The 23,384-nt window shown below is 45.7% G+C and overlaps 1 protein-coding gene across 5 annotated transcripts in view; it reads left to right on the top strand.

The window, feature by feature from the left end:
• The window catches only part of FRMD4B (FERM domain containing 4B), a 137,240-nt gene that overhangs the window by 67,113 nt on the left and 46,743 nt on the right, over window positions 1-23,384 (top strand). For all 5 annotated transcript variants that reach the window (XM_074913970.1, XM_074913971.1, XM_074913969.1 and 2 more), the window contains exons 2-5: window positions 6,369-6,434; window positions 7,191-7,285; window positions 9,511-9,603; window positions 13,840-13,924. In XM_074913970.1, coding sequence (XP_074770071.1) covers window positions 6,369-6,434; window positions 7,191-7,285; window positions 9,511-9,603; window positions 13,840-13,924 — 339 coding nt within the window. The remainder of the gene's footprint in view (window positions 1-6,368; window positions 6,435-7,190; window positions 7,286-9,510; window positions 9,604-13,839; window positions 13,925-23,384) is intronic.

Genomic DNA, 23,384 nt, shown 5'->3' with positions numbered 1-23,384 from the left:
AAAAAAGCCAAAACCCCCACACCCTTACAGGAAATTACTGATGATGCTATAGCTGGTTAACTGCAGCTCAGGGAGGGATTTTGAGATCAAATTCTCTGAAGTGTAAGGCTGGTTCTCTGGGCTCCTACACCTGCAAAGCAGCACTGGTGTCTCTGAATCACGGGTCAAAAGCAGGACAGCAAGATTTTGGCCCCCCCGCCATGCTGCAGGCGTTGTGGACCCTGGTCAATGTGGCAAAGGGACAGCAATTCCTAACTGCACACGTGCCTCTTGTGAGGGAGTGGGGATATTGCTCTTTTGCTTTTTGTTATCTGTATGATTTTCTTCAGGTCTCTGACTGCTTGAGCCACTGTGGAATGATGTGCCTGTTTCAGGAATAAATGAGCCAGTTTTTATAATCCATGTGCTAATGATACACCGCAGCCCAATTTCTCGCTTTTAAAACTGCAGGCTTTGTGTGCTGGCCATTAATTTAGTGAAAATGGTTCCCCTTTCTCTCCACTGATGCATCCAGTGATAAGAGGGTTTTTTCTGCCTGTAAAACATCTTCTGGAGCTGACTCATTTGCCAGTGAAGTTGAATTTCACACGGTTACCCTGCAAGGAGCTTATGGAAATAACAAGTGCAGTTCTGTGCATCTGGGACTGAATCCCCAGTGTCACACTCGGGTGTTTTCCAGGCAGAGCCCCTGTGGGTGCTCAGTAACACCTGTGCTGAGCAAAAGGGTTTATCTTCAGAGAAAGGGAAGACAACTGGGGGAAGAGGTTTGCTACTTCCAAAAGATTTTTCTCGTGGAGTTTGGGGTATTAAAGATGTGAAGCATCACATGGTTGGAGGGGTGGTCTTAAAGCTTCCAGCAGTGTGTGTTTGGATGCAGGACCCTGGCATGGCCAGCCTGTCCCTGGGCAGGTCGGGGTTACCCAACAGTTGTGCCACGTGCAACATGGTTGTGCCAGAAGTTGTGTGCGCATGGGGTGCCCGAATCATGGCATGTCCCAGATGAGAGCAGCTGGGATGTATGCACAGACCTCTGAGAGTTTTGGTGGCAGAAGCAGTTGCCAGTTTTGTCTCAGTTATGTGCAGCTTATGTATAATCCTCTCTTCCTTGGCCGCAGAGTTGTTAGGGTTTGGGGTTTTTTTGGCATTCCCTAGTAGCGAAGACTCCAGACTTTCTTAAAACAAAAAAGGCTTAAAAATAGAAGTTGGTGTCAGATATGTCCAGCTATGCCAAGCGATGTCTTTGTAATTTGCCCGGTTCTGGAAGGTAAAATCTGGTCTGGAGGGGAGTGCAACACATTTGAGTTTGCTTCTGACCTGAACCCTTTACCATTTCCCATTCCTAAGCAATGCTTCAGGAGGTACATTATATTCTGTCAGCTTTTTTGGGGGCTTAAGTTTTTTTGAGGTTTCCTGTTTACACCCTGTCTAATTACTTTTTTTCTTGTTTCTTATTTTTTCCGAACTGGATGACACACATGGATGTCTAAAAATATTGCATATAACAACCAGCTTCGAACAGGGAGGATGTTTCTGCTGAAGAGAAATAGCATAAATATCCCCCATATGGTCTTTTTCCCAAATAAACATTCAGGCTCAGGATATCACAGGGACTTGGTTTAAGTAGCCAAGTAGTAGTTTTTTTCTTTCTGCCTTGTTGTTTTTTTTTTCTTTTTAAATTACTGATGTTTTGGAAAATTTGTCTCAGTGGTTTTAGGTGGAGAATTTCTTTTAATTTTTGTGTCACAAGTGAGATGGCTGAATAAAATATTTTTTTCTAGCTATATGAAACCTTTCTGAACGTGTTAACATGCTATATATAATCACAATCTTGCCCTATGCTTTAATTTTCATGCATGGAGATTCTGGGAATTGTGTGTTTCTTCATTATCAGCTGCTTTACTGAAGATCTGAGTAAATCAGGTTTCTCACTGAAAGCTTGCTGCCAGTACCTGCTTGTAAGTTAGGAGGGCTGCAATATTACTTCATTTTTGCGTTGTACAGTGTTTGCCTTTTCATTCCTCTCCATTTTTGAGTTTTTATTGTTGTATTTGTGTGCAGAGCATAGAAGTGACTTTGGGAAACAATAAGAATTCAGCATCCCAGTATCTCAGTATGGTTTTGCCAGAAATGGAGCTGTGTTACGTCACTCTGCTAATTTCCCATTGGGAATGAGATGAGATGCAGGGATACTTCATGGATTTAATGCTGCTACTTCTTTTACTGTATAATAGTTTAAGTGTTAGCAGGGTTTTAAAAATAACTGCTAAAAAGACCAACTTGGAGACATGTTGCAAAAATATAACAAAATTGTTCATTTGTACAGACAATGCAAAATCAATGAGAATAAGCTGAAAACAGATGTTTGTATATGCATCTCAAAACTGCTCACGCCACCTCTTAACTGAGCCAGACAGCTGTGCTCATCTTGTGATGGATTGGTCCAACTACAGAGAAAATCAATTATATTGTTCAGATTAGTAAGGCATGCTGAATTAAAGATGAAAGAAAATGTATCTGCAAGAGACTCCCAGGGTGTTGGGTCTTTGAGGAGCCCAGTGTCCCGAGAGCTGGGGAGCCAAGTGTGAATCCTTTTCAGAGCCCAGGGAGACAGGCCTGGGAGTGGGTGTGCTGTGAGGAAATAAATCACACTGGTGTCATTGCGGGAGTTGAAAATGAGTCCTGTGCTGCTTCGGCTCCAGGAGCTCAGGGTCTCCGGTCACTGAGCTAGAGGCACTCTTACGGCTAAAATCCTTTCTGTATCCAGTGATGCTGTGGTGGTGAAGTCCTCTTTATGAAGCTTTCCAGCTTCTCTTCAGGCAAGAGGAGAGGACCAGACCACTGATACTTGTGACTGTGCCAGAGTGTGTGACACTGATGTGCCACAGTCATGTTGCACCTCTGTGTTACTGCGTTGGGGCAATATGAGGCTGGTGGAAGGTGACTGATACTCCAAAGCTTGTGAGGTGGTCTTGCAGCTGTAATAGCCTCTGGAGCTTTAGTTCTGCTCCCTGTACAGATGAGGCTTGCAAAATGTGAGTACTGTCTTGTATATAGGAAGCCTGTCTGCACAGGGGGGCAGCTCCACGTGAGGAGAGGGTTGTCCTCTGGAGATGACCTCTCTGGTGGGCGACATTCCTGACACAGGATGGGCTGGTGTTGCTCTGTAATAGTAACAGGGAGTGATTTGCTTCTGATTGTGTTTGTAAGTACCAAGTAAGCCAAGTGAAGTGCTCTCTGCCCCATCAGGAATGGGGTGGGGATACTTGAAGTGAGCTCTTGCACAGCTGCAGAAACCAGGGTGCTGGCTGCTGAAGCCTTGGGTCTGCAAGAGGAGGATAAGGGCTGATGTTTGGGCTGCTCTAGTTAACACCACTGTGTTTCGAGGGACTGGAGCCTGCGAGTGCAAAGCTGGTGGTCACCCCAGCAGATTTGTGTCCTTGGACCAGGCTGTGGTGTCACGCAGTGAGTATGCATGTCGTGCCTCTCAGCCCAGGTGGGGAAGGCATCTTGGCAGGGCTGTAGCACTCAGGTGTGTGTGCACGGGCTGGGGGGGGCAGAGGTGTGCAGGCAGCAAATGGAAAGGGCTCTGGAGCTCCTCTCTTCCCTGAGCTACAGCCAGCATGGCCCTGGGCATTGCTGTCGTGTCCCACCGCATGACAGAGCGTTCCTGGGGTGACATGAGCCTGTCACCACGTAGAGCTCTGGGGATACAGGCAAGAGCTGACAGGTTTGTCGCAGTAATGGCATTTCATGGTGCTCTATTGCTGAGCACCCTGGCATCTTCTGCAACTTCTTGACTGAGCTTTCCAGTACTCTGGGAAGCAGCTGTATGATTTCTTCTGAGATGAGATTCCTGGAGAGTCAGGTACTAAATGTTATCTGTATCTGTAAATCAGGCTTTTGAGCTGTCCTTATGTCTTCTTATCAATAAAATTGGGGATAATTATACCTTGCCTATCTTCAGGGGTGTCACGAAGTTTAATTACTTTTAAGGTGCTTTCCAATTACTTTGGATAGCTGAATAGAAATATAGATTATGATTGTTATTTCTTTTATGTTTTAATCTTCTTGGCAACCTTCCTTTCTCCTCAGCACAAGGCTTTGTGGATGTGTTTTCTATTGTAGAAACCTTTTTTACTTAACAACAGACAATCAAGGCAATTAAAACAGTCAGAAGTGATAAATGTGATTTCACTGGGTGAAAGCTAAAGCAGCTAGCAATTAAATAATGGCAACCCTTGTGCTATCTCAGGGCAACAGATGGGAAATGATTTAAAAGCACTATTGGATCAGACACTTCGCAACGGGGGCAGATTGGTAACTGTGTGTCAGAGCCAGAATATGCACCACCTTGAAGGGTGCGCTGATGAAATGATTAATTGATTGTAACATGCGACTTATTTATGACTGTGCAATGGCAGACCTTCAGCTCTCAGGAACAAATGGACCCATGATCCGATCGTAATGGATTTAAAGGCTCCAGACAGCATGTTCGGCGAGTGGATAAATTGCAGGGAGCGTGCTGGAAGCTGCAATTGGGATGCTGCAGCTTTGCTTCCAAAACCTGAAGATTAAAGCAGTGGAAGTGGTACCCTGCTGGGAGCAGGGGCCTGGGGCTAGTGCAGCTCTGGGCTGATGTCTCTTCGGGGTGCAGTACTGTGGGGTGAGGCTGTGGTTTGCATGGGGGGCATCGCTGCTGTCTCTGTGATGGTGCAGTCTCAGCTTTGCACCCCTCTATTCACAAGTCACTCTTCATCTGGCACTACTTTACAGATCCAAGTTCACAGCAGTAGGAGAGGTGAAAAGGAAAGGGGTTTCTTCCATCCAGACTTATCCTGCAAATGGTCCTTCCACCAGTATTGCTGTTCGGATGAGTGATGCGATGATAACGTGTTTGGCAGTGCCATAAGTTGCCGGTGCTGGTGCCGCAGATGCCATAGCTCTGTGTTCATGAACACTAGACAGAGTTGTGCCCACAGATGCTCATCTCTGACCTGTTTGTGGAGCTCCTCAGGAGGGGACTCCCTCTTGGCACTTGGTCAAAACGAGCTCAATTAGTTGAAACAATAAAGCTTTGTTAATTTGACTACTTCTGTCTGAACCGGCTGGCTGGTGACAGAAGAGGCAGTGTCTCGGCAGCCCTCTCTGAGCAAACACTCGGGCCTTGAAATGGGGGCAGTGCTGGGGGGAGGTGGGATGTCTCTTTTTGGCTATACTGAAATTAGGTATAAACTGTATTTATTTTTAAGTCTTTATAAGGTTTGCCCATGAGGCATCCCAGCGCAGGAAGTGATGAGGGAGGTGCTGGTGGCAGCAGAGCTCAGCCCTGTCCTTGTCCCCATCCTTGTGGAGCCAGAGGGATGTGAAAGGAGAAACCGCTGTGTGTTGCCATTTAATCCCCCGGGAGCCCCTAGCTAAGCAAACCACCCTCGGCCTCTGCTCAGAGCTCAGAATTTATAGTCTGTGAGAAGCTTGTGCTGTCAGGAAAATGAGTTACTCTGAGGCTGGGAGAATAAATACAAAAGCCAGGTTTCCTTTACCAGCTCTCACCCGGAGAGTGTTGCAAAACCAGTCCTTGCCAAAGCCAGTGAGACAGAATTAGAACAGATTTTAAATAATGTAAAAGCTTACATGGAAATGTATTAGATTTCAAAGGGCAGATATTAAAAGAGCATAATGTGCAGCTATTTCTGAACTGCTCTTTCTCAGAGAAGGGCACGTTGTTTGCAGGAGATAAATGGGACACGAAGTGAGAACCAAGGTGGTCCAGATGTAATGTTAGAAGTTGTAAAGCTCATCCTGTTCTTAATCATTCAGTTCAAGCACCTGTCTTGACATGTGCAAGCACCTGTATAATAATCCTATGGAGATAATGACTTCTAATGACTGTGAAAAGTTATCCAAGAGAGATCATTAGTGTACCAGTAGACACTTCATCTAGACTGGAGATGAGGTCCTCTGTCAAGGGACCAAATCTAGGCTGATCCGTCTGCAGGGGTGATTGGATAAACAGGGATTTCATGGGTCCCTGGTCATCTCCTCACCAGAGCAAAAGGCCATTGCTGCTGCTTGTGTCTATGGTACTAGCCAAGCTGGTTCATCCCCAAATTAAATTCTTGCAGCATTTATGTCAATTCTATCTGATCCTGAGTGCTACTAAGCACCCTTAATACTGTTTTGAAGTTGATGGGAGCTCACAGTGCTAAGGCAGCTCTCCAGACCGAGTCCTTTGAGTCAATTCCCTTACTGGTGCAGATTAAACGCTTGCTACATGCTGTTCTTGCCCCTGAGCCACATGTGATCCGGTGCAAGCCAGGAGAGCCGTGGATCCTGCCCTCCCTCACAGGGCTGTGTTGCTGTCTTTGCAGATGACAGAGGGCCGGCACTGCCAGGTACATCTCCTCGATGACAGGCACTTGGAGCTGCTGGTTCAGGTACAGACCCCACTCTTTTGGGCACTGGTAGCACAGTGCCAGATTCCTCCGCTTATTTTCTTTAGCGGTCTTACTGGCGGCTGATGCGTAAGGGATGTTTGAAGCAAAGTTATATCCCTTACTAGAGCAACTCATAGAAGTGGAGTAAACGGGCATGCTTTCAGGGACGCGTGCCCTTCCTCAGACCTGAATTAGCAGGAGCATTTCCCTTGGGCATTGGTGCACAGTGGGCAAAATATCTGCCATCAGTTCTGTGCTTTTTCATCTGCTTTCACCAAATTCCATGAAGTGTATTAAACACACCCCTTGTGGTGATGTGTTGGTTTTAATTTAGAAGGAAAGAAGAGATTGTATGTTTGGGAATGTGTTTTATTCCTGTAATGGAACCCAAAGCATGAGATCCTCTAGTACACAATATTTTCTTAATTGAAAAATCTCTCCTGCTGTAAGTGCAGAAAAGTCTGAGTGCCTCCTTTATCCCCCAGAAAGAGGAAAGCAGCAGTCGGTCCATGAGCTTCAGCTTGATGTCGTGGGTTAAGTACATAATTGCCTCTCTGTGCTCTGCACACCCCACACAGCTCCATGGAGACACCGAATCCGACTGCCTGAGTCTGATGGAGCCACTTCTCTGAGTTTTACAACAAGGTTTTAACTTGGCCATGTTTACTTAAATGTCAGTATTTGCAGAGAAAAATCTTTATTATATATGAAACGCCTGGACTGAAATTAATGAAATTATTTTTATTCTTTCAATAGCCCAAACTTCTGTCGCGGGAGTTACTGGATCTGGTGGCCTCACACTTCAACCTGAAAGAAAAGGAGTATTTTGGGATAACGTTTATAGATGATACGTAAGTATGTTAATTTATTTTAAACAGCTGCATGATTATTGCAATGTGGAACCTATCCCCGACACTGTGGCAGCTCACTGTGATGGAAAAATTACTTTTTCTTTTGAAGAAAGATTTTCCTGCCTTCTGCTTGTGCTGCTTGGCTGAGGAAAGGGGAAGGCACAAAACAAAAAATATTTGGAAAATTTCTCTAGGCGTAAACCAGAGAACACTTCTAAAATACCTTCCCGGTGCTTTCTCTTTTCATGTTTGTCTCACAAAGTGAAAAAATTGATTCAGCAATAATTTCCCACATGAACACCCTCAGCTTTCCTACTCTGCACTTGTAGTAACAACAAAAAGGTTTTGCATTTATGTTCAAGATGAATTGCTTTGCACTTTAATCTCAAATGTAGTATTGAGTCTTTTAAACACAAGCTTCCCTAGCAGCAGTGAAATATGAGGTTAGTCTTTCCCATAAACAACCTTCCTCTAGCTTCCCTCTTACTTTTAGATATCCAAGCTGTTCTGCAGACTACTGAAAAGAGCTGCAAAAGCAGAACGTGCTGGAAATGCCCAACCCTCCCTTCCCAGCAGTGGGGCTGTGGGGAGTGTGCAGGGGTGTTGGGTGCAGTTTCTCAAGGATGCTGATGCAGTGGGGCAGCTCAGGCAGCCCTTGCCCGTCCCCTGCCACTCTCCTCCGACAGCTGCTGCCGGGCTGGGTGAGATGCTGTGGCTGTGCTCTGGAGCTCCGCAGAAGATCCGCTTCTGTGGTGTTAACCTGGAGTCTTCTGGGTTAACTGAAATCTCAGCTGGTGTTTCGACTCCTCTGTCCGCATTACACTGAAATGCTTCCCCGTGTCTGCTGGGTGCAGGACTCTGCTCCGCAGCGCCAGCATCTCCGAGTTACCTTCAGCTCCCTGAAAAAAGCTGGAGCAGAGCTGTTTAAGGCAGTGGGGAAATGGAGTTGTGCACTAATACAGCCCCTAAATAAACATCCTCTTGTTTAGTGGGAGTAATATTAGTCCCTACTGCTCTCCATTACTGCTTTTTATGGTGTCCTGGATGGAAGCCTTCGCCTACAAATCACGTTGGAGCTGTGTTTGGGGCCACCCTGCCAAGGCAGTTCCCCTCTGCAAGTACAGGACTAGCTCTGGGGAAGGGGCTGGTGTTCATGGACCTGGTAGGAGCTGCTCGCTCCAGAGCCCCAACCACAGCAGTGTGTTATTTTTACCAGCCACTCGCATCTTGGGTTCTCCCTAGAATACATTTGCCACATCCTTGTGCTTTCAGATGTTGGAAAATACCTTCTTCAACCTTTTCTGTAAATCCCTTGAGGGTGCTGTTTGCACTTGGCTTAATTTTTTCCCCCAGAATTGCTGCCATGAAATTCTTCTGGATGTTTTTGGTTGCTGGCATTCCCTCACGGCAAGCTTTAAAGTGCTGCCAGGGGATTACCTAAAAGCTGTTGGCTTCCTCAGAAACACCACTGGGACTCCAGAGGCTGCCTTGGATGTACAGGGCTGGGCTGGGTGCTTGGAGGGAGCGTGTGGCCTCTGGAGGGCACCCATGTCCCAGCCTTTTTGGGCAGCCACAGACTTCAGCGGTCCTCCTCAGCTCCAGGGTCCTCAGGGAGGTTATTGGGGTTTGGGGGATTTTTGTTTTCTCTCTGGTTTCCCATTTCAATCAGAGAAGCTGCTGCAGAGAACACCATGTTTTATACAGCTGCCTCATTTAAAGAGTGTGCCTGTGGTAAACCCCTCTGCTCCAAAGTCGGGTTTTATGTCACGCTGGGACTGGGGATTGTGTGGAAGAGAAGTAGTGGGGGGACATGGCAGTAGCACTGTGCAATCCCTGTGTAGCACAATTGATCAGACCCATTTCTGCTGTGGGCAGACACCCAGCCTCTGCTACAGATCGGTCCCCCCTGCTAGACATGAGAAGTCAATGGAAGTGTCTCCACCTATAGCAAAGGGGGCTGTTTCAATAACACTTAGTTTTTCTGGGTGCTGTGCTATGGCTGTCATTGTGCAGCTGAAAATATAATTGCAAAGAGCATTCTCTACCATGCAAAAGTGAGTGACATCAAAATCTGAAAGTCAGGAAAAAAGGAAATCATTTGAGATGCTTGTCTGCCTCAGAGCTGAATCTTGCACGTTTTAAAGGAACACTCTAAAGAAAAAAAAGACCCTGTTTCTGTATTTCCTGCCCCAGTTTTTAACCATCTATCCAACCTGTTTCCACAGAGGTCAGAGTGTGTGGCTGCAGCTGGATCACCGAGTTCTGGACCATGACTTGCCCAAGAAACCAGGCCCAGCAACTTTGTACTTTGCCGTTAGGTGAGTAATTGTTTCCACAAAGAAAACATTACCACTTGGGTTTATTTATCACCAGGGGTTTTTGTTTAAAGGAACTGATTACAGATTTGATAAGGAAATAAATGTCAAAGCGATATATTTTTAGAAGGAGGTTAAGTTCTGGATAAGTGCTGCTCTCTTTTGTATTTAAGTACAAAATAAAATAGCTTGGGAGCTGCTACTTCTTAAAATGCTTCTAGGACACTGTTTTTTATTTAAACCCACAGTATTTTAAATATCATCTTTGCCTGACTTGTCTTTAGTAGTGCTAAATTTTAATACAGTTTGTTTAAACAATTGTACTTACTTTTTTAAGGGTTGTCTGTACTTGAAAGAGATTGCTGATGGCTTCTTTGCTCATACAGTTTAAGACAGTCCCAGGAGAGAATAAAATCCCTGACAAAGTGATGATTTTGGCCAATGTAATTGCATTACTTGAGGGCTTTTGCTGGCAAAGCGCTGCTGGTTAAGAGCCTGAAAAAATGATGTCCTACAAAACGGAGCTGTGCTGGCAGAAAAGACCAATCATCATATTCTTAATATTGTTGGAGATTTTGTTTTCCTTACAATCTGTGAGGAAAATGAGAGCAGAGTGACCTCACTTGCTTTTCATATCTTGGTAAATTTATGCCTTGTGCACTTAATTATTTGAAGCACTTCCAAGGCAGAGCCTCTTGCGTAGGGTTGGTTGGCACTGTCGCCTCGCCATGTCCTCTGCACCCTGGTCTTTGAGGGAATGGTTCAAACAAGTGGCACTTTGTTTTTGCTGAATATGTCCTTATTTATGATGGAGTTCAGAGCTTCTTTTCCCTTCCCCGCTTTTGATAAAGAAAAAAAAAAAATTTAAAAGGGATGATGGGATCTTCAGTATGTTCACTGTGTTTGAGGATTTAGGAAGTTCAAATTAATGACTGTCCAAGGAAGCTGTGAAAGCAATCACGATACTTGAGCATTACTTTGGGATTAATGCTGTTGGCTCATGATGTTCATTTTGTCCCTCTGTTGCAAGATAGCCCTCTACAGGACAGGGTATGCAGAGACCTGGGCAAGAGTTAATGTGTGAGGAGTGGGCTTGGAAAGATCAACTTCTAGAAGCTGATTCTAAGCCTGACTTCTCTGGGGTTGTGAGATCCAAAACAATCAATAAGGAGGTAGTCAGTGAGTGAGAAACAGAGCAGGAGGAGGAGGATGCACAAATAATTAGCAATATAGAAACTATCTGATCTTTAGAAAATAGATACTCCAGCAGAAAAGCCACTTCAAAACCTGCAGTTTTCTACTTTTGTTACAACTTTTTAGGTGAGTGAGTGACTCCAGGCCTTTGCTCTATGGCATGTGCTTTGAGTGGTTAGTTCAGACACTTTATCTCCTGTGAACACATTTGCTTTGTCATAGCCTATTCCTTAATTAAACTCCCATGAAAGCAGCAGAAATACACAGCTGCAGCTGTGTGCGCTGGCGGCTTGACTGGAAAAGCATAGTTGAGCATGTGGCAAGTGGTGTGGCAGGGATGGACGGAGAGCCCGGTGCTTGGTGCTCGTTCCCCTGGGCTGGATGGTCTCCAGCCATGCACAATGTGACAGCAATGAATGCTGCTGCAGGGACAGGGTGTCCCTTGGGCTGGGCGAGCCCTCCTGCATGGGCCATGCCTTCTGCGTGTTTGAAACAAGTTCAACGGTTAATAGAATAAATACTGCTTCAGTATCACTTCTGGTTGAGATGCAGGTATAACGAGGCAGGGCACTGGGCTGCTGTCCTCATAAATGTCAAATGTGCAACAAACCCAGTTCTCTGTATTTGTTCACTGGACAGTTTCCAGTAGCAACACTGGAAATGGGGGGGATCCCCGCATTCCTGGTTATAACCCTCCTTTTGTTCATAACTCCTTGACCCTGAGCTATTGCTATTCAGTAATGAAACACATAATCTTTTCAGATGTTAATTAATTTTCTTTAACTGGCATAAACTCAGTGTAGTCACGTAAGTTTTCATATGGCACACGCAGCTGGTGAAGGGTCGTATAATGCAGATTTAGGGCTTATAAAAGTGTCATTCTAGTTTCAAAGGTACTGACAACATCGGAAATAAAAGCAAAACATACACTTTATGGTGTTCCCAAACCTGCATGTCATCCCCTAAGCACCCTTATCTCTGTGGTCCAGTGTTCCCCATCTGTACTGTGGTGATAAGAGCATAAAGCTTGAACTACAGAAGAAATAGAGTGTGCAGCCTGACTTGGGTAGAGGGCAATGCTTCCTCAGTGCCCTCTCCCTAAATCCACAGATCCTACAGTCTCCTGTCCTGTACCAGCAGTGACTGGGAGCCAGGAGTACTATCCTGCTTCTAAGGGTAAGTCAGACATGCCTGACTATTAGTTGAAAGAAACCGCAAGTGAAAATGAGGTCAACAGTTAAGGAAAATCACCTTTTTGGTGCAGTGGAGGGAGAGAAAGGCTTTAGTAGGCTGAGGAAGGTCCATGCCATGAAGGGTCAGTCTGGCAGCAGGTTGGGAAAGGATGAAGAGCGAGGCTCCTGCCCTCTGACGCTCTGCATTTCTGGAGAGAAACACTCAACTGTATTTAAAGTGAAGCTTAGCAAAGCTGTTGGAAAAAAACCCATTATATCAAATACCTGTGGCTCCTACAGTTCTTGGTGAAAGGTGAGTCATGGAAATGTAAAATAGCCTTTCAATGTCTGGGGCAGGCTGCTGGGCTTGGGTCTGCCCCTTGGACAGGCTGCATGCCTGTAAAATGGGCGAATTATCTCCTTATCCTGAAGAAGTGTTCTGGGGAGTGCTTTAAAATTAGTTTGATGGAATGTGCTGTAGGAATGCAAAATAGTAAAACAAGTACTATTTAATGTATTGCTTGTCTTGAGTCATGGCATAAATACTTCGTATGTTCTTAACAAGCACAACAGGCACTAGCTTTACTGCTTTCTACTACATGTTCAGTGCTGCTGTGGACTTGTCCAGTGTCCTGCAAATCATCTACCCCAAGAGATCAGTGGCTGGAGCTTGAGGCTGTGTGTAGCCTCAGGAGCACCATGGGGCTGTGGGAGGGATTGGCCTGGTTGATAATCGTAGTGGGCTGCGTGCCCTGTGTTGGCCATTGAACCCTCCTGCTATCAAAGGCAAAACACTGAGAAGCCCTGCTGTGGTCTGCAGTGGTGGTGATGGCCCAAGTCTTTGCTTGGCTGGAAAAAAAGCGAGCCTTCTCTCTAGTATCAGGTAGAGGAGTCTGGATCTGATGCATTCATCCTCCATAAGGAGCCTGAAACACAGCTATCCTGCTTTTGGATCCACCTAAAGGAGGATTCACAGGCCCACATTCACACAAATTTGTATCTCTTTAAACTGACTTGGCAGTTCCACGCGCCTCAAATTATAGATGTGTTTTCTCCACACCATTTAATGCGTCCCGGCACTGTTTGGTTTGGTGGCCTGAGTGAGTCAGAGAAGCGCACAGACAGGTTGTGTGCAATTTTTGCAGAGTGCCGGTGGCATACGTGATGTTTGGTGTAGCTCTATAACAAACTGAGACCCATCTGCTAATCTTGGCTGGGCTGGAGTAACCAGTAATGGGATGGCTTTTGTTGGTGTGTGCCTCTGAGATGCACCCATGGCCCAGGGAGGAGGAAGGTTGGGGCTGGGGAGGAAGGCAGAGTGCTCTGTGCAGAGCGGTGCCTGTGAGGCTGACCCAGTTGCAGCTCTTCCATGTAAACCCCCGGTTTTGGGGCTCCCGTTGTCATTAGGATGGATGTGCCCAGTGGGATGGGCCTGGCCCCAAAGTGTTCCTTGTGTGGCTTTTTGCTTGTCTGCTTGAAGCAAAGCTAATGGCTCTCAGCCCATCCAGGAAAGCGCTGGGCTGGCTTCCCAACCTGCAACACGTTGTTTGGAGTCACCTTTTCCTCTTGTATGCTTTTGTCTGCATAGGAGGGATGGGCTTTGCTGCTTTAACATTTGACAGGGTTTTCAAATGAGTTAAGTCATCAGATATCTGTGATCTGTTGAACAGGGAGTTTGTCGTTCCCTGTGTGCCGTCAGCCCGTGATTTCCTGCTTGTTCCCTCCTAATAGTCAGGAAATTAAGTTCAGTAGCTCATAGTTCCTTTGCAGTATTTTATTATTAGAGAACAAAACACTGAGGAAATAAAATTATTTGGGAGGAAGATGAAACCTATTCAAGAAAATAATTGTTTGGGGTTTTCTTAATTTTCAGGTTCTACATTGAAAGCATTTCCTTTCTCAAGGACAAAACTACAGTCGAGCTGTTCTTTCTGAATGCCAAGTCCTGTGTGCACCAGGTAAGCCGCAGTGTTCCTTTGGAGATCCTTGTGCATCTCCCATTTGTTGCTTTTTTTGCCACCTACATGGTCCTGCAGACTAGTTAAGAGCTGTGTCTAATTTCTAGATCTCACTGAAATTTTAAAATCTCAGCGTGCTTTCTCTCTTACTTCACTTAAATGCTGATGCTTCAAGAAAATGGATGAGGATGATGGTTTCCTTGTCCTGTTTTCACAGCCCTGCTGTGTGCTCACTGCACTAGAGTAAGTCTTAAATACTCCAAAGCTCTTAAGCTGTTTGAAATCTGGGTTGTAACTTTACAGGTAGGCTCTGTCTTAGTGGCGTATCCTTCTATACACTGCATAGTAAATGCTTAAGGCAAGTTCCTTTTTACTGATCTCGAGTCAAACTTGTCTCAAGAAAAAAAGCCCTGTGAGGAAGGTTCTACGCTGTGAACTTGGTTCCTAGTTCCCTGATTTTCTTCCTTAATTCAGTGAAGTAGTAAAGTAATAAACCCTAGAAAGTAGTAATCAAAAGTAGTTATTAAAATACTTTTAATATTTACTCTCTAAGAAGCTTCCAGTGTTTTCTTAAAATGTTTGAACTGGTAGAACATATTCTTAACAGGTACTTTATAATACGATAGCCAAAATCTTAAATAAGGTTGGTCTGCAGCAGATTCATCTTGGTCTGAAAATAGGGTGATGTGGCAGCCCCCTTCAGCATGCCCCTCATAACCATTGGTGCAACAGCAGCTGCAGTTCAATGAACTTTACTCTAGTGATGCCTGATGTTGCTCCTATTTTCCAGTTAATGTCAAACTCAGGCATGTTATTTTTTTTTTTACTCATAGTTCAATCAATCTAAAAAGGTCACTCAATTCTTATAATCTTTTCTTGGAAAACAATCCTGTATCATTAGCTGGTGGTAGAGCTTAGCGTAGCCAGCCAAAGTTTTCACCTTTAATATGCTTCATATTTTAGAGGATTCTTATTCAATATCCAGTATTTGTTATTTTATGGTGGGGTCAGAAACCCAATGTGAAAGTGGTTAAAGGCAAAGTGGTGATTGTGGTTTATACAGGAATTGCTTTCTGGAAGCATGGAGGAAACTAGGGCCTTTTTACAAAATGCTAAAGTTTTAAAGACATTTTTAGTACTTGGGGCCTCACTGATTAAGATTAATAAAAAGTAAATCTCCATTTGGCATATCTACCATTTTAAATGAAGGGTCTTGGCAACTTGTAGTCATCCTTTCAAGGAAAACTGGAGCACTTTAAACAGAAAGTGCAAATAGTCTTGGAATTGGAAAATGAGTCTTGTTTTAGGATGGAATGTGAAAAACGCCACTGCTGTTGAAACGCAAGTGCTGTCAACATCAAAACATTTGGTGCAAGTGTATGTGTTTATGTATATGCATAAAGAAGAAAAGGAAGAGAAGCATAAAATAACCTTCCCTCACTGATCATAGAGATGCATGTCATGAAACCAGTAAGGAGTCACTTATGTCCTGGATATATATTATTATTCAGGCAGTGTAACTTCGTATTACTGATAGTGCTGATAGCACGAAAAGCGTTGGTGATGCATGGAGTGCTGCAATAAGCTGACACTGCATCACCCAGTGGAGTTCAAGGCTTCAGGAGCTGGGAGAGGTTTGAATGAAGGCTGGTTCAACTTTTTCCCCCATGGCTTGCAAGGAGTGTGCTCTAATTGGTAGCAACCCAAAGTGCCGGCTTCCCTGTTCCTGCAAGCTAAACTGCCAGAAGCAGGGAGGGTTTTGTTGTGTCCAGTTTCTGTGGGCAGCTGAGGGATGAGGAGCATCGTCTCCTCCTGAGAGGAGGATCTCTGTGGGCAGTGCAATTCAGCACGTAACGAAAGCTGAGAGCCCCTGCTCTGCCTGCAGCACTTTGTGCTGGATCACTTCATAGCCTGGCTTCAGCAGAAGCCAGTTTATTTGCTTTGAAGATACATTTGGTCCAGTGGCTTTTAACCTTCAAATTTGGGTCTTTAAAAAATATTTTATCCTAATTGGTAAACTTATGGTCAGTCTCTAGGTTTGAAGTAGTGAGTGAAGTGCACACAGGGCCAATTCTCGTATTTAAGCCCATGGGACATGGACAGCAGGATGCACAAAGGCCCCTCGGATGCGCTCACACAGCGTCCGTGCTCCCTCGGTCCTGCTGGGCTCTGCTGGGATGCAGGAGGGAGGTGGGGGGTGCGGGACAGGCAGTGTCGGCTCCGAGATATGAGCAGATCCCTAGCTCTGGCGAAGCAAGTGGCTGATGCTTGCTGATGACAGCGAGGAATGTTTCCTGGCATTTCTCAGTCGTTAATCCTGCTTGAGGAGGTTAGACTTGCTTCAGCTTAATTTTTCTCCTTTTTTTTTTTTTTCTCCCCCTCTCCTTTCCTTGCCACATAGATGAGGAAACCCCAGTGTCTTAAAAAGCAGCATTTTGTGCCCGGCCCCTGTGCTTTGGGGTGTTCCTCGTGCACAAGGTGTGCTGGAGGATGCCCTATGGGGGTGGGGACCTAACTTGGATCTTTGCATGAAGCTTCTGCTCTGTGTGGGCCCGGAATGTGGCTCAGAGGATAAATGCTGCAATACCTGGGGTGTGAGAAGACCTGCACCGATAAGATTGCTTAAAAGCCAGTCATGTTTTTCACTTTCACAAAGCTGTTTCCAAAGTTCTCATAGTAGCTTGTTCCCTATAGAGGACACAGTGTGTGGAAAAGCCCAAATGGAGGGTGGGGGAAAGCTCTGGTGTTTGAACGAGTTTGTGTTTATGCGCTTTTGACATTCCTGAGCACTGGCACGTGTTGACAGCACAGCAGTGTGTAGGTACCTGCAGTTCCACGGCTTGTGTGCCTTAAAAATTATGCTTTCCTGAGCAGCGGGTGAGAGAGTGATGTTGCCCTGTTTGCAAGATGGTTCATGTCAGTGCTCCTGCCGGCACGTAGAAAGTGCCGTGAGAGCCAACCAAAGGCTTGGGTGAATACAGTTGTGTTGGCAAAGCTTCGTGCAGGTCGCCCCTCTGGAGGGGATTTATCTGTGGCTTACAAGGTTCAGAGGCTACAATGAAATGTATCTGCAGTATTCTTTAAGAGATCTGTGGGCAATCCTGTGTGTGAAATCCTGTCAGTGGCTGAATATAATCAAACAGAATGGTATATCCCTAACTAAGTCCAGCATGTCTGGGTTTAGGCTGGAGCTGCTGGGCAGTGTGTGTTAGACGTCTTGCCCCAGATAACTTCAGAGAGGTTTTGCTTGCAGCTGAATAAAAATTCAACATGAGTAATATAGCATATTAAATATATTATTAACTATATGATAAATTACAAAAGATGGTTTCTGAATAATAAGTAATAAAAACCTGCATAAAAGTTCTGAAAATTGTGAAGGCTGGCTCGGTGCTCTGTAGTGCACAGCCACGCTGCTCTTCCTCACCTTTAACTCCCCATTCCTTCCTGCAGATCTCTGCTCCTTTCTGAAAACTGAATACTGCTTTCCCCTGCCAAGGGTTGGAGGAATTTGGAGTTTGTGCATTTTGCAGTTTCTGTAGACATTTTGGCAAGGGAGAGACAAGATAGACAATAAAATCTCTGCCGACAAAAATGTATTTCTTTCTATTCCCCACCAACTCCTCCACTTCCATGCTCTTCTATGTAGCCAAAGCTCCTTTGTGCCTCTGGTATCTTTGCTGCCACATGCCAGGTTTGTGCATCCTTTATGACCTGTGTTGTTCCCTGCACAGTCCCCTTCTGCCTTGCCCTCAGCCTCTGCAAGCAGGTGGGGTGCCAGGGGAGCCCCCCTTTGCCCAAAGCGCACTTGTTTCTCCTTTTGCCAGTCATGTTTTAGCAGCGTTACAGTTCTGTACCCGGAGTGAAGGATCGTTGTGCACTGAGCACGAGGTGTCTGTGGCTGCTCCTTTTCCCTGCACCCCCATCTTAACCCACCACCACGTCAGGACTGGCATCTTCTTTCTGCACACTGTAACGTAACTCTGCTTTATATGCCTGCAGAATAAACTGCCTTTGCTCGATTTGCAACATGATCCACTCAGTGTTTGCTGGCCTTACCCTCCCCACATTTCTTTGCGTATCAACTGAATGCAACATTTGCTGTTCCACTCCTAAGAGCACCCGGTGTTTCCCCTCTGCTGGTGCATGCACAGGCCTTGGCCTCCAGCCGATATAACAAATGCTGCCAGTGCTCTCGTCCTACCCTCCTTTCATGTCGAGCTGCCCATATTTTTTTCCCTGGTCTGATGCCGCAGTCCCCAGGCTGTCTCGGTCCTGTGTGGTCCAGCCAGCTGCCTGGCTCCTGCTCTCCAGCATCCGCGCTCCCTGGGCTGAGCCTGGAGAAGCTGTGTCCGCTGCCAGGAACAGCTTGGGCCACCAAGCAGAGGTGGGAGCTGGTAAAACAGATCTCTGGGTCCATGGAAAGGCCTCACAGTTAAAAGCTGTTTTATCCACATGTATTTTGAGAGAATGCAAAGGCCAGAAGGATGCTTTGTCTATGTCTAGGCTCATGTTTTCTTACATGCCTCCCTTTTTCAAGGCTTTGAGAACTGCTGCCTGAAAACCTTCAGTGGTGACAACTTCAATTTAAAAGCTTTCTCTCCTGTCATTGACTTTAAGAAACTGGGTTTAGATTTATAGCTATCTCTGAAATCTAGTGTACAGCTGGAATTTAAAATAGTGAAAGCTTAGCACAGGGTTTCAGGTGAAATAGGTATCTCAGAATTGATGTGCTTGCAGAGGGATAGGGGAGCTTTGTAAAATGTTCAGTGTGTTATTGCACAGCCCATGACCATAGCTGGGATACTTTCAAGGAGGTGGGTCAGAACTGGTCACGCACATGTTGATGATAAATTTGGAAAGATAAATTAGTCTTTTCTTTCAAAACAGCCAAGTTTGGAAAAATAACACCCTACTTGGCTAGCAAAGCACTGTCAAGTTTATTATACATTAGAGCTAACCTCCATATAGCTCTGCAGCCTTTCAGTTGACTCTTTGCCAGTCCTTAAAATATGTTCAGTAAACCAAGATCTTGGTCAAGTTGGCTGTGTTTCCCTTTTCCTCTCTAAATTTGGGTGTTGGCGGGTTGGTTTGTTTAATTTCCCATTTGTTTCAAGGACTCCTAGGAACTGCTTTAAAAAAAAAAAAAAAAAAAAGGTAAAGGAAATGGAAGTTTTTGGAGGAGTCTGTAACTGTGATAGCTTTGTGAACAGCAATGCTTGTGAGCACTTGGCAGCCTGAAGACCAGTGCTTACCAAGAAGAGCTGTTGAAACAGACCCCTGGTGTGAGCATAAAGTCTGGCTGGCTTCCAGCTTGTGGAGAGCAAAGTGGTCATATATCAGAGAGCTCTCGAAAGTTTTATAACAGATATTTCCTAATTCTCCCCCATCTCGAGGGAGAGGGGAGCGTTCCCATGCAGCCTCGTAACGCAGTGTAGCCTGATCCTAGCCAAGGCTATTAAAATACGTTGTCCATTGCCTGTATTTGCTGTTCTTCTCCTGAAGATGGCATGTGTAAAGCCCAGGATGAGAATCATCAGGACCAGTTGGCCTTCAGGGCTGTTATCTTCCATGGGTGCTGTCAGTCCCCTCCATGGCCCAGACCCCCCAGCAGCATGTCACTGGATGAGGAAGATGGAGCATGGCTGTGCCTGTGAACAAAGTGTGAGAGAAGGAGGAGGTAGGACCCCCATGCTGATGTAAACTGGCAGATCTCTATGGGGCCCCACTACTCGTTGCCCCATGAGACCTCACACAGGGCTGCCTTGGCAGCTTGGGGAGGGACTTGGCCATGGTGTGGGTATAGTCAAGGGACTCCACACAGTGCCTCTGAGAGCAGTTGAAGTTGGTCCAAGGCTGCCTGCAGTAAAGTGTGATGGTACCCCAGGGATCTCTTGAGGCTCTTGACAGCAGAGGTGTAGGTTGTGTCCCATCTGGGCTGGCCCATTGCATATGAATAGTTGGTTTGCATAGGCTTAGTTGTTTTGCAGCCAAAGTTTCATACCTCGCATCTCTCGACACAGTCACCTCCTCCTGGGTCTAACTACCAGTCTTAATTCCAATGGAGAGTTTTGCAGCTTTTGATCTCTTGGATACAGGGTGAAGATGTTGTGACAGCTCACCCTGTTCTGTTGGTGTGTGTTGGATATCTCACTGTGGTGCAGGTGTAGGAAAGCAAAAAGCTGTGATTATATGTTGTCTAATGACACTTGCTGTATACCTGGCTTGCAAACAGGGAAGTCTTTATGTCCTTCCCCCATTCTCTGTGTTTACTATTATAATTAATACAGAAAAAAAAAAAAAAAAAGCAGCACTTATTGTGCTCCTGTTGCACTGAACTGTGCAGACAAGTCTTGGAGTAGCTGCTGCTGTCCCTGGAGTTTCATTGAGGTGTTGGCTGAAGTGCAGAATGCAAGCAAGGGAGATGGATGAGGGTGGCTGGCAGAGACAGCGAAATAAGGGTGTAACAGAGAAACATGAAGCTGTAGTTTATTGTGAGGCACTACCGGCTTTTTTCTTTGGCTGGATTGGCCTAGGCTGCTGTGGTAGGAAGCAGCAGGTCCTGCCAGGAGAGCTGTGGTGGCTGTTGCATGTGCACTGAGCTGTGTTTAGTCTCGGGTCATGCTCTCATGTGGGTAGGAAAGGGCTGTGGGGCTTGATGGGTGACATGAAAGGTGTCATGGATCATCTAATGCTGTGAGGCCTCCAGAGCCATCCAGGCTGTGCTCCCCCTTGGGGTAAGTGCAGCACAAGTGCAAATCTGAAGTGCCCTTTTGAGGAGGGTCAGAAAGACCAACGGTTAATTTGCTCCTATAAGGGCACATATTCTGCATCTCCTGCTGGTTTAGTGCTTTACTACCCCTCCCTAATGTGCTGGAGGTGGGCCCTTGCTTTGCTGTGCTTTTTCTCAGACCAGCATTTCTGTGTTTGGGAAATTGGTCCCAGCTGAGATGCTCAGCAAAGTTTGGAGCTCCCAATGCAGAAGGGATGGGGCACCCAGTGCATCACAGGGCAGCATGAACAGCAGGTGACACCACTAGGATTGAGATGTAGGTGTGCATGCCAGCAAGCAGGACAGGTGCTTTAAAGTTGGAGGGTTATTTGTTTGCTGCCATTGTTTGCCTCCTTGGTGTAATTATCCAGCGAAGCCACACTGACAGAGCAAGTTGTTGAATTTGCCTGACCTAGTTCTTCCTGCGCTGCTCAACTTGTGTCACCGAACAGGTTGTGGCCAACAACCACTCCCCTGCCTCACCAGTCCCAGGAGCTCAGGCTGCCTTGTGCAGCCTCTGCTCCCAAAGAAGCCTTAAATGTGGAAAAGCTGCAAAGCTTTCTGCACTGCAGGGACCTGCCTTCAAATCCTCTGTCTGTCAGGACATGTTGTGGGGATACTCGATTCCTTATAGGAAGTCACAGTGGTGCTGGGCAAGGACATGGGTGCCGGCATCATTTTGTTCACTTGTGCTGGGTCCACACCCAACTAATTGCCTCCCTTGGTTTGAACACCTTGTTGCAGATGTTTGGGTCCTTTCTTTCCCTCTGTCTAATTGCACCCTTTCTTCAGGTTTTTTTAATCACATTTCAGTAATCATGGGTAATTATATTCAATACTGTGGCTGTCTTGAGGCTATTTAATCATAGTGTGTGTATTTGGGGGTGTCTTTGGTTAATATAAATTTTTAAGGGGGTTGGTTTGAGGGAAAAGGTGTGTTGGTATCTCAATTTTCAAATCTTTAGGTGAAATGTTTTTGTCAGCCCTTAACCTCTGGAGGTTACACGTGCTTTGAAGGCAGTCTCAGTTTTCATTTCTTGTTCTGGCTCTGAAGAGTTAAACATGACAGTTCGTGTTGCTTATTTTTTTAATCTGCTTTAATCTGAGTTTACAGTCTAAAGATTTGCTTAGCACAGTTAATGCTCATCTGACTATCTTCATTCTTGATCTGTGTTTTCATCAGGATTTCAGACTTGTATCTCTACGACAGTAAATTCTAGTGTTGTTGCTGTGTCTAATGAGGGTTTGCTGCTCTATTCATGACTGAGCTTGTGATTTTTATCACATTCATAAGTCTGTGTGCAGCAAAAGACTTGAGCTCCCATCTGAATCCAGGGCTAAATTCTGCCCGTGGGCACTGAAGGCAGGAGTTGGTCTTTACTAGCTGCTGAGATAGTGACCTATTCCTGCTCTACACCCGGGCTGGACATCTGCTACAACCTTTTATTATTCTGAGGTTCGTCAGTATGACAAAAGGCACAACCTGAATCCTCTGGACCAAATGCAGTGTTTAGATAAGATAGTGGCCTTTTGGAGAGCTACACAAGATGCTGAATCTGTCTCGCTGGTTAAAATGATTGGTCCCTGTGCAAACTCTAATTGAAAAATATCAGTTCCATTCCCTCCCTGGAGCTGCACTAGCTAGTCTGTTTAAACTTATTTACATTTAACTTGTCTGAAGACTCAGATTCCATTATCTGAATTACATCCATCTACTTAACCTTGAGCTAGTGACCTTGTTCCCACTTGGGATAAGTCTAGGAAAGCCTTCCATCATCTTCAACATGTGGCCGTGAAAGCACTCACTGCCCTGGCTCCCAGGGCCCCCCACCTGCTTACTGGTCTCTGCTTAAATTACCCTGGCAATTACAGGCATTACAAATGAATCTTCTTACAGCCATTTTCCATATCTATTTCTGAAATTTAACCTTGCTGTTAAAGCGATGCTAAAACAAAGACTCCCATCCACCAGCCTTGGGGACAGAAAGATGGTTATAATATCCAAATATTGCCAAGTGGGAAGAGATGTGGTCCTGCGCTCCTGTGTGAGTGACACGTTCCGCTATACGGATTTGTGTCAAGCCGAGGGCTGTCCCAACGCCTTGACAGCCCAGGGCTGGATTACATTATAGCAATGGCCAATTGGGGAACCAGATGGCAAATAATGTAATATTATGATGGAAAATAATTCCAGGCTCAGGGAGAATTGTCCAAGAGACTGTCACTTGTATAGAGTTAGTCAGCTAGCTAAAGGCTGATCTGGGCTTTGGGATCCCTTGCTTCAAATCTTCTGTTCTGCTACTTAGCTGCTGCGTCACCTCAGGGCAGTCTCTTCGCCTCCCTGCATCTCTCTCCCTTAATTTTTGGCCCCTTTAAAGGGTAGGGGTCCTCCTGATTGCTCTTCAAGGGTGGTTTTTTGGTGCAGAGCCTCCCTCAGTGTGGCCCCAGTCTTCTGCCACTGTTACGTATGGTATGGTGATATGTGACAATAATTAGGGCTGGCCTACTCTATTCTGAGGTTTGGGACAGCTGGAGAGCTGTGGTGGGAACCCTGTGCCTGGGGTGTCCTGCTTATCCCCTTTGCTCTGCTTAAGACACCTTCAGTCTTTTGTTTGGGAGAGGTCAGGTTAGGGAAGGATCTTCTTACCTGTTCGCTCCTTAACACAGCTTCTAAGCAAACCTGTGCAA

Source organism: Athene noctua, chromosome 10, assembly GCF_965140245.1.
Source record: "Athene noctua chromosome 10, bAthNoc1.hap1.1, whole genome shotgun sequence".
NCBI classification, from domain to species: Eukaryota; Metazoa; Chordata; class Aves; order Strigiformes; family Strigidae; genus Athene; species Athene noctua.
Note: the sequence above shows the minus strand (reverse complement) of the source record. Positions and strands in the feature narration are given on the sequence as shown.